A 14,737-nucleotide genomic window follows, 5' to 3' on the forward strand; every position below is an offset into this window, starting at 1 on the left:
TCATGAGGTGTCCTTGGAACAATACCTCAGGTCTGGCAAATCCCCGTGGGAAGGAGGAGCCGTCCGCCCGCTCTCTCTTCGCCGGGACTTTCCTTCGTCCGAACGGGCTCTGAGGGGCCCGTTCGTGTGGAGGAAAGGGAAGTTGGGGGGGAAAGGACTGGGTACGCATCCCTGGCCTCTCCTCCCCAGGCCTTTCCTCTGTCCAAACGGGCTCCGAGGGGCCCGTTTGCACGGAGGAAAGGGAAGCCCGGGGGGGAGGACTAGGCACGCAACCCAGGCCTCTCCTCCCCCGGCCTTTTGTCTGTCTGAACCGGCTCCAAGAGGCTCTTTCAGGCAGAGGAAAGACAAGCTGGGGAAGGGGGAAGGATTGGGCATGCGGCTGATCCCTCTTCCCCCACAGACCTGTCCCAGCCCCAGCTATCTCTCTGGAGCTAGCTGGAGGCCCGAAAACGTCTCTGGGGAGGAGCCACTGGCACGCACTGGTCGCTCCTCCTGCCTTCGCCCTTTCACGGCCTCCAACTGTCTGGGAGAGGCCGGGAGAAGACTGGGATGAGGAGCCAGACATGCGGGCCTCTGGCTCCTCCTGAGCGCCATTTCCTGAGGCCCGAAAATGGCAGGGAGGAGGCAAAATGGGCACGCGCATGCCTCTTCCGCCTTTTTCCTCACTCCATGCCTGTCAAAAGGGCTTGTGTGCCACCCGTGGCACGCATGCCATAGGTTCGCCATCACAGTGTTAGAACTATGCCAAGATATTCCTGGTGATTAGTCAATATCCATATAATGTTTCAGCTTTTTTACTGGACTGGTTTTCAGTCACTAATCCGTATTTAATAATACAGAAATTGAAAAATTAATTTAAAACTTAAAATGATGACAAGGAGAAGAGACATACCCGGAAGAAAATTATTGAGGAACGCCTGACTGAGTCTCATTTATGCTGCACTAAATCTTGGGCAAGTCACTCTCTCTCTAAACCTCAGAGGAAAGTAAAGGAAATCCTCCTGTAAATACATCTTGCCAAGAAAACCCCATCACAGAGTTGCCTTAAGGTTCACATAGGTCGGAAAATATTTGAAGGCACACAACAACAACAATTATATAAGTTAAGAGAAGACACCTAGGGAGTAGGTCTACAATGAAATTAATTAACTACAGTGGGACCTCACTATTTGCGAGCTTACCATCCATACATGTGAGCATCTGTGAATAGCAAGAACCATTGTCCCAAATAGTGCAGTGTGCACGTGGCTATATGCACATCATGTCTATATGCACATCATGCCAACATTAGGGACTGGGATTTGAGGTCCTGCATTTTTTCATATTCGTGGTGAGGGGAAGTCCAGAATGGATCCCCCACTGACACGAAGGTCCGGCTGTGTATAAAATTAAAATAGTGTCGGCTTTTTATCCAGGAGGCAATCTCTGCATGCATTTAGGTACCTATGAAAGTATCACGTTTGGCCATCCATGATTATCATGGGAAGTACCAGAATGTTCCTCCTGGAAAGGGGGGAAATTGGTGATGGGGAAATACTTACAAGAAGGTGGTGGGGAGAAACTGAAATATTGAAAGGAGAAGGCACAGTGAGTCTTAGAAAGAGAAAAGTCAGTGCTCAAAACTACTATGCTGCTCAGAATTGGACGTAATATTCCAGGCAAGGTATGACAAAAGTAGAATAGTGTGGCTTCTACTTCCCTCGATTTAGACACTGTACCCCTTTTCATGTGCTCTGCCAGGACGAGGGGGCAGACAGAAGGGTCAACCTGGCCCGTTATCGCCATGACAGCTGCTGCTCTGCCAGGAGAGCAAGGGGGCAGAAAGAGGGACCAACTCTGGAAGAAAGGTGGCATATAAATGAAATGCAGACAATTAAACAAATTACATGGTCATTTCCCCATAAAGTATCAACTATTGTACTTTTATTTCACTGACCAATTTCTCCCTGGCTAGGATCAAATCCAGGATTGCATCTGTCTTAATTTTTCTTTTCTATTCTAAATCATACAACCAAGAAGAAGAAGACATGCCATCTGAGGACAGAAGCCACTAAGTCTCAAGTACAGTATTATGAAATTGTTCACAAATCATGTGATCTTTTGTAAGATGGAGAGCTTGCCACATATTTTTCAAAAGTATCAGTGCTAGCCAAAACATTTTTGGCTTTTAGTATATGTCACACACAGGGGCTGGGGATATCTGCTATATGTGCAAGTAGGCACCACACATCTATTTGGCCATTCCTTGAGCGAAGGAACAATAGATCAGGCAGAACTTCAGATGAAACCTCTTGGGGCAACAATGTCTTCCAATGTCTCTAAGAGCGGCAAACCCCTAGTAAATGCTCCTGACTGGGATACTACAAGAAGAAGCTACCCTCTTCTTGATCCCCAGAAACATTAACAGCATTGACAGCATCCAAGTCCAATACTAAGATCATGGCAGGAAGGTAGAAGAACCTAATAAGAACAACCCAAATGGTCACCCAGCCAGAGTAGGTATTGTTGCCTGCTTCAGGAGTCAAAGCCTACTTATAAGCAAAGGGAATATTATGGGTGCATATGGAACAGGAAGAGTGTGCAGTTTTGAAGACTGCCTATAGCAGAAAGAAAAGAGGCCTAGGAGTAAGTTTTTTCATAGCAATTATAAAAACAAGGAGAAGGAGTGAATTAGAGTAGCACTGACAATTATACGAAATAAAAGATCTCTTAAAATTTCCACAGGTTACTTACTGTTCACAAACTTAGAGCCTGTACAGACCGGCATTACACATTGGTGTGGAGGCGTGGCATACACACGCCAGCTGCCCCCATGCTGGCATGACACTTCGCACCAAACTGCACAGGGGGCATCACGGCGCTCCGTTGGTACAGCATTTAAACGTGCAGTGGCAAAAGATCGCCAAAAAGCCATTGCCACTGTGGCTAGGGAACCCTTTCCACGCTGCGAAAAGGCCAGATTGGTGCCACAGTGTACGGTTGCTGTGACCCCAATCCAGCGAGTATTTGTACTATATGCCACTCCTCCACGCCTTAGGGGCTGTCTGTTGAGACCCCAAGTGAGGGCTCCTTCTTAGGGTTGGCAGCTCTTTAAATGGTGTATGTAGAATTTCATTCTAGATAAGCTGCATTTGTAATGGCAGTGTGTGTAGCCTCTCAATGGCCAGTTTTGAGCTGGCTTTGCAAACATTCTGTGTAGCACAGGGGTTCACAACCTGGGGGTCGCCAGGTTGGGAATCCCCCCGCCTCCCCCTCCCCTTTTCTCCACGGGTGCCGGCACTAGCACAGGCACCGCAAGGGGAAAAGGGGAGGGGCGGGGCTCCCTCCTCTTTCCCTTCTCCCTGCAAGGGCTGGCCCTGGCACAGGCACTCGCAAGGAGAAGGGGATGGGGGCGGGGCCGCCTCCTGCTCCTTCCCTTCCTTCCCGCGGCTGCACGCACCCGTGGGGAGGAAGGAAAGGGGGGGTCCTCCTGCTCCTTCCCTTCCTTCCCACAGCTGCCAGACAGCCATGGGGAGGAAGGAAAGGGGGGCTGCCTCCTCCTCTTCTCCCTGAGGTTGCCAGGCAAGCATGGGGAGAAGGGGGGCGGGACTGCAAGTCCCAGAAGCCTTTGCGGCCGGAAATCCCGCCTCTTCTCCCCTGGTGGCCTCCCTAATTGGTTGGGAGGCTGGGAAGGGGCGGGACTTCCAGCCGCAAAGCCTGCTGGGGCTTGTAGGCGGCCGGAAGTCCTGCCCCTTCCTGGCCACCCAACCTACCAGGGGGGGCTACGGGCGGGACTTTCGTCTCCAATGGGGGTCGCGGCCCAACAAAGGTTGGGAACCACTGGTGTAGCATCTAGTGGTGGGCAGGTGATTAGAATCCTTGGAACCATAAAATTTTACATTTTGAAAATCAGGACTGCAAAGTGCACAGTATTTTGGCTTTCTAAATGAAGTGAAATTGTTTTAGTTCAGGTGTCATACATGATCTGAACTAGAACTAGAAACAACTGAAGACTTTAAAATTATTAAAAAGGATTATTAAAATGAACTAGAACTAGAACAAGGAAACAATGGAAGACTTAAAATTATTAAAACAAATATGTAAAATAAACACCTAAAATTGGAGATCACGAGTGCAGTTTCAATGCATTGACAACACTGCAATACAGAAGGACAAGATCATTTTAAACAGATTACTAAGTATTTGTACCATTTTTGAAGACTTTTCCAATTCCTTTCATTCCTTGGTATCGGCTTCCTCGATCTCCTTCCATATAGGGAAATACACGAGCCTGATGTGTCCAATAATAATCTTTAGACCCAAAGAAAAACACAGGAAATTCTCCAATCTCATGCTTCATTTTCTGGATATTTGGGGGAACATTTTTCGGATGGCAGACTTCTGCAGGCCACCACCTAAAAGAGAAGTATCCCCAAAAGAAGTAAGAATTTAAGAAACCTCAGAGAGACAAGTGAATAATACATTTCTCACTTTCATCATGACCCAGTACTGGCAAATGTATGCCTCTCTATACCAGGGACAGTAAAAGTGTTCATTTTGTGGCCCTCAGGAAGAATCCAATTAAAAAAAAAAACCTTGCCTCTAGAGACATTTCCTCATTAGGCTAATTGACTTCTGTTCACTTCCAGTTCCTAGAAAGGCCTAAAGTGATGGGGGGGATGGGGCATGTTTTAAACAAGACAAAAATGCCTCCACCACTAGATGACATTTAGGGACGTCCTTTACCATCCCAAATAGGAATTCATCTTTTCCGCTCCTATTTGGGCTGGCGTCAGGTTGGATTGAGGCTGCGACATGTGTTTGCTGCAGCTACAGAGCAACCAGCTCTGGGGTAGCTCCTGTTCACCCCTTTGCAGCAGTCTGTTCTGCCCCAAAGTCTCCCTTGGAGGCTGAAGGGAGCCCCTAGTCTTCCACAATTGCCCCCCCCCCCTGCTCTATGCACAAATACACTGATCAAGCTTGTCAAGAATAGGGTGAGATACAACTGTGAATAACATCCCATCAAATATTTAATTCTAGAAGTGCATACCTGTAATTTCCCAGTTTGACCCAAATAATATCCTGAAAATGAATTTTTTTCCCTGCTTTGCAGTCGTTGCAATACCAGCTTCCATCTGGCATTTGTATGTTTAAACAATCTGGATGAAAGGCAGCAGGACAAGATTCACAACATAAAAGGCTTCCTCCTGCAAAATAAAATCAAATAACAATAACAATAAAATTAAGATCAACCACTTTGAACAAAAAGTAATACTTTTATCTAGAACATAAAAAAATAAGTAAGCACTAAAGTCCACATCTATGTGCACAGCATCAGGCTGTGGGCAAGGAACTGCAGAAATACCACTAGTATGAGCTGAGAGAGAGAACCAGTGTGGTGTCATGGTTTGAGTGTTGTGGACTATGACTCTGGAGAACAGGATTTGGATGCTGGCCAGCCATGTGAACCCATTGCATGACCTCGGGCATGTCACACGCTCAGAGAACAGCAATGGCAAAAAAACCTATGAAGAGACTTGCCAAGAAAACCCTATGATAGATTCACCTTAGGGTAACTGTAAGTCGGAAACAACATGAAGGCACACGTCAAGATGAGGATGGGAGGAGTCCTGGTTCATAGATCCTTATGCACAGTAGTGGGATATAGGCAATGATCAACCCACAACTCATTTATCTAAAACACTGACTTTATAAGACCACAAGGGCCATCCAGTCCAACCCCCTGTCATGCAGGAAGACAAGGCAGTCCAGAAGGGCATCTGTACATCTCCCTTCACCTAACCCTAACCCTAATGGAAGCTAAAATTACAATACTTATTATTATTATTATTATTATTATTATTTATATAGCGCTGTAGATTTGCACAGCGCTGTACATAAAAACAATAAATATATAAGAGTAAACCTGCCTATGGCATACAATCTAAAAAAATAATAGGATAATACATATAAAATACATAGCAATATAGGAAATGGTTCAATAAAACAGGCAACAAAAAGAAAATCAAATAGTAAATGCTAATCACGCAATGCCTGGGAACGCTTCTCTGAACAGGATGGTCTTCAACTCCGTTTTGAAGCTGGTTAAAGAAGTGATGACCCTTGCTCGCGGGGGAAGAAGGTTCCAGGAGTGAGGGGCAGCAAGTGAAAAGGGGTGAATCCGAGATGGGGCAGAGAAAATCCTGGGCTGGGACAGCCGACCCTGACTACCAGAACGGAGGGCCCGAGTGGGAAGCTGAGGAGAAAGGAGGTCTGATAAATAAGGAGGGACCAAGCCCATGGAGGGCTTTAAACGTCGATAGCAGGAACTTATACTGAATACATAAAGGGAGGGGGAGCCAGTGAAGGGATGCCAACAAAGGAGAGATATGGTCAGAGCAGTGGGCGGATGTGATAATGCGTGCAGATGAATGCTGGACAGAAATTAAAGGACGGAGGTGAGAAAGAGGAAGCCCAGCCAGGAGGATGTTACAGAAATTAAGCTGTGACACCACTAGGGCATGGACCAGAATCTTGGCAGTGGAGGCGGAGAGATATGGTCGGATTTTGGCAATATTGTATAAAAAGAATCTACAAGCCTTGGCTGTGGTCTGGATCTGAGGAATACACGACAGAGAAGAATCAAAGCTAAAACCAAGACTGTAGGCTTGCTGGACTGGTTGAATAGAAATGTTGTCCACAGAGACAGAAAAGGAGTGTTGAAGGATGGACTTAGGAGGAAAGACAAGAAGCTGCGTCTTGGACATACTGAGCTTCAAACGCCGATGGCGCATCCACTGCAAGACAGCTGTGAGACAAGACGAAACTTGCTGTTCAAGCCTTGGAGACAGGTCGGGGGTGGAAAGATACAACTGGGTGTCATCGGCGTACAGATGGTAGGAAAAACCAAAAGAGCTAATGAGTTTACCTAAGGACAGTGAGTTTACCCAAGGACAGAGAGAAAACAGAAGGGGACCCAGAACAGAGCCCTGGGGAATTCCAACAGATAAGGGAACAGAGGACGAAGTATGACCACCTGTGACCACTGCAAAAGATCTGCCTGACAAATAGGATCTAAACCAGTTGAGAACAGAGTCTGAGAACCCAAGGTCAGAAAGTATATCAACTAGAAGACAGTGATCAACGGTGTCAAAGGCTGCAGACAAATCAAGAAGGATGAGAACAGAGTAAAGGCCATTAGCCTTGGCCCGTAAAAGGTCATTCGAGATCTTAGTGAGAGCTGTCTCAGTAGAAAGCTGTGGGCGGAAACCAGACTGAAAGGAATCGAGAATGGAGTTGGCTTCAAGAAACTCAAGACAGCAAGAGTAAACAACCCGTTCCAAAACCTTAGAAAGAAAAGCAAGAAGAGAAATCGGATGATAGCTAGACAAAGAGGAAGGGTCAAGAGAAGTTTTTTTCAGAATTGGGGAATGAGAGCATGTTTGAAGTCCAAAGGGAAGGAGCCTGTAGACAGAGAGAGATTGAAGATATGGAGAAGTGAGGGCAGAAAAGAGAGAGCTATAGAAATTAGAAGACGAGTAGGAATTGGGTCAAGAGAACATGTTGCAGGTTTGGAAGAGTTCAGAAGTGTAGAGAGTTCATCTAAAGAAGCAGGAGGAAAAACAGAATTTTTTTAGGCAAGGGCGATAGAAGATTATGAGCAGAAGAAGAATCAGGAGGAACTATCTCAGAGTGAATAGTAGTAATCTTAGAGATGAAGTAATTAGCGAAGTCATTAGGAGAGAATGATGAAGAGACAGGAGGAGAGGGAGGTTTAAGCAAAGTTGAAGGTGGAGAACAAACCCTGTGGGTGCCTCTCATTGGTGGAGATCAATGATTTGTAATAATTCTGTTTTGCCATAGATAGGGCGCGTGAGAAGGAAGAAAGAACAAATTTATAATGGATAAAATCAGGCCACTGTTTGGACTTTCTCCAAAGACGTCCAGCCACTCTAGAGCAGGACCGGAGAAACTTAACGATAGGGGTAAGCCATGGCTGAGGCCTAGTCATAGAGGAAGAAGTGCGTACAGAGACAGGGGCAAAGCAGTCAAGAGTCGAGGAAAGAGTGGAGTTAAATAAAGACATCGCTGAATCAGCAGAATCCCCAAGATTTAGGGAAGAGAGAGATGAATCCAGGGTCTGACCAAGAGGGTTAGAGTTAACAGATCACGAAAATAGCGTTGAACAGTGTGACGAGGAGGTGGAGTATAAGTAAGAGCAAAGGAGATTAAATGATGATCAGATATTGGAAAGTCAAGTGCCAGGTAATCAGAAATGGCGCAGTTTGCAGCAAGAACTAGGTCAAGACAGTGACCGAGAGAATGAGTTGAAGACTTGGAATGTGGTTGGAGGCAAAAAGAAGCTAGGAGAGAGTTGAAGTGAGACGTTGTAGGGTTATTGGAATCATAAGCATGGATATTAAAGTCACCTAGGATCAAAGTGGGGACTGAATCTGAAAGAAAAAATGTCAGCCATGATTCGAAGTCTGAGAGGAACTGGGTAGCAGAACCAGGAGGGCGATAGATAACTGCGACCTGGAGCTGTAAAGGAGAAAAGAGTCTAATAGGATGAAACTCAAAAGAAAAGAAATGATAGCTGGGGGGGGGGGGGAGATAGAACTTGAAACTGGCAGGAATTAGATAGCAAGATACCAACCCCTCCTCCTCCTCGACCTTCAGGGCGGCTTGTGTGGGTGAAGGAGAGACCACCAAAAAAAAGGGCAGCAGGGGTTGCAGTATCATGGGCTGGGAGCCAGGTTTCGGTGAGAGCAAGGAGATTAAAGGATTTGGAGAGAAAAGGGTCATGAATTGCTGCTGCTTTAGGGGCAGCAGAGCGATAGGTCAAGAGTGAACAGAAGAATGGAAGCAGGGAGACAGGAAGACGCCGAATAGGAATCAGGTTAGGAGAAATGTGTGGAGCCATGGGAAGGATAGGATTCACTGATCAATAGGAGAAGGTGTGACAATGGCAGAAACAGGAAAGAAAAAAGAAAAGCTGTAGCTGGCTCTTTCTTTCTGAGGTGTTAAAGCAGCTTTAGAGGCAATTGCCAACTCACTCCTTCTGAGGAAGAGTCCAATGCAAGCAGAAGGCGGTCTTGAGGGAGCAGGAAGTTTTACTTGCTCTTATTACTACATACGGAAACATTTGTAGCAGATGAAAGAGTTGAGAAGGCGTAGGTCCAGAATGGGACGGAGGCCTCCGTTTGGTTTTGCAACCACAAATTATCCGGAAAAGAAACATTCTTGGGCTCAAGATGGGTCTTGCTCACAAGGCTGGCAAGACAAAATCGTAGACTCACAGTGCTGCAAAAGGTCTCAAGGGCCATCAAGTCCAACTCCCTGGCATATAGGAATACATAATCAAAAGACCCCCAACATATGGCTAAAAGCCTGTACTGCAGCCACTCACTTACAAACCATAAGGTTGCGAGTTCAGTACTAGCAAAAGGGCTGAAGCTTGACTCAGGCTTGCATCCTTCCAAGGTCGCTAACATGAATACCCAGATTGTTGGGAGCAATTAAGGTTACACTTTGTAAACCACTTAGGGAGTGCTTAAGTGCACTGATAAGCAGTATAGAAATGTACTTGCTATTTCTATTGCTATCCTGGCTGGGAATATTTCCTCTGCACTCAGTGCACTTTTTGAAGGAGTGCGAGGACATCACGGTAGCCAAAGCTAAGGAGAAGATGAAGAATGGTCAAAGCCGTTAACATTAGTGAGAGTCCAAGCCAAATCACCATCCAAAGAGAGAAGTCATTGCCAAAACATGGTCAAAAGTGAAACTGAAAGGAGTGAATTCCAAGGGAGATTCCTTGTGCTGCTCGCACGGTGAACAAAAGGAACTGAGAAAGAGCGGGAAGACATGGAATCTATATAGAGGGTGGGCGGAGCTACCACCAAAAAGTCTTCCCTAGCGATTCCAGTAGGACCTGAAATCTGCTCTGCAGGCGCAGAATAACCCATTTGTGTGATTTGCAGAAACCACAAAGAAAAACGAGACTACATGTGAAAGGGATCTAGGAGTCCTAGTAGACCCCAAGTTCAACAGTGTGATGCGGCAGCTAAAAAGGCCAATGCAATTCTAAGCTGCATTAACAGAAGTATAGTATCTAGGTCAAGGGAAGTAATAGTGTCACTTTATTCTGCTTTGGTCAGGCCCCACTTGGAATAATGTCCAGTTCTGGGCACCACAATTCAAAAAGGATATTGAGAAACTGGAGTGCGTCCAGAGGAGGGAGACCAAATGGTGAAGGGTATAGAAACCATACCCTACGAGGAGAGACTTAGGGAGTTGGTTATGTTTAGCTTGGAGAAGAGAAGGTTAAGAGGTGATATGACAGCCTTGTTTGAATATTTGAAGGGATGTCATATTGAGGATGGAGCAAGCTTGTTTTCTCCTGCTCCAGAGAACAGGACTTGGAACAATGGATGCAAGCTACAGCAAAAGAAATTCCACCTCAACATTAGGAGGAACTTTCTGACAGTAAGGGCTGTTCAACAGTGAAACAAACTCCCTTGGAGTGTAGTGGAGTCTCCTTCTTTGGAGGTCTTCAAACAGAGGTTGGGTGGCCATCTATCAGGGGTGCTTTGACTGTAACTGGATTGGACTGGATGGCCCTTGTGGTCTCTTCCAACTCTTATGATTCTATTTAAGGATTCTCATAGACTGTAACAGTAGTCGAGAAGTATGTAATGGGATATGTAAGAGGGAGCGATCAGGCAGACCCAGCAACATCGGGGACTGCCTGAAGAAAGAGGCCCTCCCTCCTTCACTGTCACCTTGGCCTCAGAGGGAGCGATCAGGCAGACCCAGCAACATCGGGGACTGCCTGAAGGAAGAGGTCCCTACCTCCTTAACTGTCACCTTGGCCTCAGAGGGAGCGATCAGGAAGACCCAGCAACATCAGGGACTGCCTGAAGGAAGAGGCCCTCCCTCCTCAACTGTCATCTTGGCCTCAGAGGGAGCGATCAGGCAGACCCAGCAACATCGGGGACTGCCTGAAGGATGAGACTTCTCCCCCTTTAACTGTCACCTTGTATTTTGTATTGTATTACAATTGTTACTGTACACCGCTATGATCATTGCGGAATAGCGGTCTATAAATAAAACATATTATTATTATTATTATTATTATTATTATTATATTAAAGAGGTAAGAGAGGGAAATGGAAATATGGGTGAAGCAGAGGTCTAAAGAATGGGGAAGGAGTAAAAAGGTCAAGATGTCAGAGATGAGTGTGACGAGTGGGGAGGATGAGTGAAGGAGAATGGGAGATTGGATTGGTGTTGGGAGAGGAGGGACTTTTAAATAAGCCGACCTGGGATTTTGAGTTCAATTTTGTGGCATAAATTTTTAGACTTATAGATGAGTATATACAGTAAGACCTTTGGCTGATGATTTAATAATTTTCTTAGAAGTTCCCTTAGAAGGCCTTGGAAAAATAGTGCATGTACTTGTGCATAAGTCTAGAAATTTTAGTCAAAACATTGATCCCCAAAACCTGGGTTAACATATCCACAGGTCAATGTAAATAGCAAACACTATTCAACTGTAAGCCTGCCTTTGCACTTTCTTCCTTGCTCTTCCTTAGTAGTTGTTCCAGCTTTGTGAAGTTTTCTGCTGTGTTTGATACTGTGATATTTTTCTGCAAGCAGACTCACTATATTTGAACTGGTACTGATCAAGATGTTATATATTTTGAGGGACTCTTTCCACAATTTATCAGAAAACCATGGCAACCTAAGGAGTGGAGCAATCTCCTGACATCGTCCTGTCCCTGATCAAAGGAGGTTGAATGCACCAACGGGTCATCAAGGTAAGTGTAGATATGGATGTGACTCCTTCTCAACACTGTCATCAAGACCTTTGGGAATACTCTGGATGCTGAGGTCAAGCCAAAAGGAAGTTCCTATTATTCAAAGTGCCTAGCCACATAGGTGAAGTGGAGGAACCTGTACTGTTGAGGGTAAATCAGGATGTGCAAATTAGTATCTGCCAGATCAAGAGAGGCCAGAAAGTCACCCAGTTGTATTGCCTTTAGGATGCTCTCAGAGTCTCCATCCTGAATCACTGCCTCCAGATGAACCTGATCACTCTTCTTGGATTCAGGATTGCACACCATGAACTGTTTCTCTTAGGAACTAGAAATACAACAGAGAGAGGCACCTATCTTATTGCCCCTATTTGGGCCAGGTGGTCTATGGCTTCCTGAAAAAGTCATTGCTTGTGGGCCTCCTGGATCTGGGAGAGTCTATGAAGGTATCGGGGTGACTTTGATCTTGCATCTCTGATTTATGGTATTCAACACCCACTGGTCCAAGGAGATCTGCTCCCCTATACTTGCAAAGTGGAGCCTAACCTCTACTGGGGGCTGGTGTTGTTCTTTCTTAATAAAGCCCTCCATAGAGGGCTTTATTATTTTGTCAGAATGTGGAAACAGTATCCAGGACAATCAACCAGTCAGTTTTATGAAGAATAAACAGGACTTTATTGATAGCTCCAAGATCAGCAATTCAACTTCATTCAGCATTTAAGCTGAGACTAACCCCTCCCAGCAAAAGCAATACATAAGAACCCCAGGTTTGTCTACTCCACCCCCAGCCAAAAGCCCACGCAGAAAAATCCCCACCTCTTTCTCACCATTACTCATCCCCCATCCCCCAAACTGACTGGTTGATTGTCCTGGATACTGGTTCCACATTCTGACAGATAAACACAAGCTAGTCACTACTATACAAAAACTCTTACTGTCACACCACACCATCTCCAAACCATGAGGCAACCACTAAGTCCAGCCTCTGCATATACAAGTTACTATGTGCCACAGACAGGTTGCTGTGCATCACAAACACCAATCCATCTTGAGACTGAAGACATAGCATGTTTACATTTAGTCCTGTTCAGTTGACCTTGAACATCCAGCTGCTGCTCTGGAGTCCAGCTGTACCCAATTTAGGCTTCTGCAGCTATTGCCACTTCTGAACATTTTTACCTTCAATATACATTAACAGGTGTTATGCCTGCTGATTCTTGCACTGTCTCTTACCTGTTCTGCCTGTTGGGGTTCTTGCTGGGTAATGCTGCTGCCTGCACTGGAACTTCTGTTTCCTCCACTGAGGCCTGTAACCTCTAAAGTCCCTGAGCCTTGTAGAGGAACTATTGAGGGATGCGAAATTGCCCCCATTGGAAAAAAAGGAAGCCTGGGCCTATCTCAGTTGCCTTTTGTCTTCCTTTCTTCTCCTAAGGATTAGAATTTTCTTTTTATCCTTGGTATCCACCAGTACTGGTTCCAATGCATCACCAAACAGTTGGCTCCTAGAAACAGACAGGTAAGGTTGCACTTGGCCTTGGCCTCCACACCCCAGTTATTCAGCCACATCTGCCTCCTGACAGCTATGGCAGCTCTCTGAGCCCTGGCCTGACAGTGAACTAGACAGTGTTGAGGCTTGCATTGGCTGTGAAGGCAGCAACTTCGAAAGGTGTGTTGATCCCGTTTCACTCTGATCAGATTTGGGTGTCCAGCGCTTTGAGAGCAGAGCTTGTCCACTCTTCACCCATAGCACAGCTACTCAGGACAAAATGGAAATAGATGTGGAGGCCCTGAGAATCAGCAAATAGATTTCATTTGCTTGAAAGCTGCCTGAACCTCTGAAGTTTTGAGAGAGCTCTCTGCATCCCTCAAATATACTGAAGATAAGAACAGGCAATCATTGACCAATGGAACCTGTAGTTTCTCCATGACTTTATTGGAAAGCATGTAGAATCTCTTAGTACATAGACTCTCTTAGTACACACTGGAGTAGGCCTATTGGTTGCAGACTTCTCCCATTCTTTCCTCACTAGTGCCATGAACTTGGCTAGAAAGAACATCTGCTCTATGAAACCACTCCCCGCTACATTGGGGAATCTCGTGTGTGTGACAGCAGGCTGGTGGTTAATGACTTGACTACTTTCATTAATAGCATACCAAAGTTCTGCAGATGTTACAGATGAACAGAGGGAGGGGTAGGGTGAAGGGCTATCTTTGTCCTCCTCTGTGGACAGCTCCCGTCTTCAGAATCTGAGTAAGTGCTGTGAATCACCTCCTCTCTATAACTGTCCTGCAGTTCTTGGCTCTCACCAAGAGATATGAAGTTTGCCAAGTTGTCCCTTTTTTCCTTTGTGTGGGAAGAGTATTCTATTTCTAGATCCTCCTAGTCCTCCTCACCTATAGACTCTTCATCAGAACGTAGCTGTGAAAGCATCCTGACTGTGCCAACAGATGTCCCATGGGTTGCCTGAGAACTGCTCAAGTCCTCCCCCTTCATTGCTTTGTGTTTGGCATTGACACTTTTGGCATGGCTGGTCTCTTGTCTACTGGGGAGCTGGAAGTGATAAGAGTTGACTGTTGAAGAGCCCTGAGAAAGAGAGAGATGGTGGGTTGGCTGAAACCCTGTCCCCTCAACAGAGGACCCTTCTGCACAAGATGAACAGCCTGCTCTCCATTTGTTCCTCCTCACAACAGGTGCTGAGACATTATAGGAAGCAAGCCACAGCTTCTCATGACACTAAGTCCCTCAAGCAAGCCAAATAATCCACCAAGGAAGTATTTAGTGCCTATGCCAGCCTAGCATAAATCACATCCCCCTGCTCCAGCTTCTGTTGTGCCTGGTGTTCCTGCTGGTTGAATGGAGCCCACATGAGCCATTGTATAAAGGAGATCTGTCTAACCTAGCGTTTTCATAGGCACCTACAAGTCCTCCCCCTGCCCGCCCC

General features: G+C 45.9%; 1 protein-coding gene across 5 annotated transcripts in view; it reads right to left on the reverse strand.

Moving 5' to 3' along the window:
- Positions 1-14,737, reverse strand: part of NSD2 (nuclear receptor binding SET domain protein 2) — a 158,159-nt gene that overhangs the window by 39,240 nt on the left and 104,182 nt on the right. For all 5 annotated transcript variants that reach the window (XM_089510936.1, XM_089510935.1, XM_089510934.1 and 2 more), the window contains 2 exons: positions 5,030-5,186; positions 4,189-4,394 (listed from right to left, as the gene is read on the reverse strand). In XM_089510936.1, the coding sequence (XP_089367062.1) occupies positions 4,189-4,394; positions 5,030-5,186 (363 nt within the window). The remainder of the gene's footprint in view (positions 1-4,188; positions 4,395-5,029; positions 5,187-14,737) is intronic.

Source organism: Sceloporus occidentalis, unplaced genomic scaffold (genome assembly GCF_023333645.1).
Source record: "Sceloporus occidentalis isolate IW3139 unplaced genomic scaffold, rSceOcc1.0.p SCAF_2, whole genome shotgun sequence".
NCBI lineage: Eukaryota > Metazoa > Chordata > Lepidosauria > Squamata > Phrynosomatidae > Sceloporus > Sceloporus occidentalis.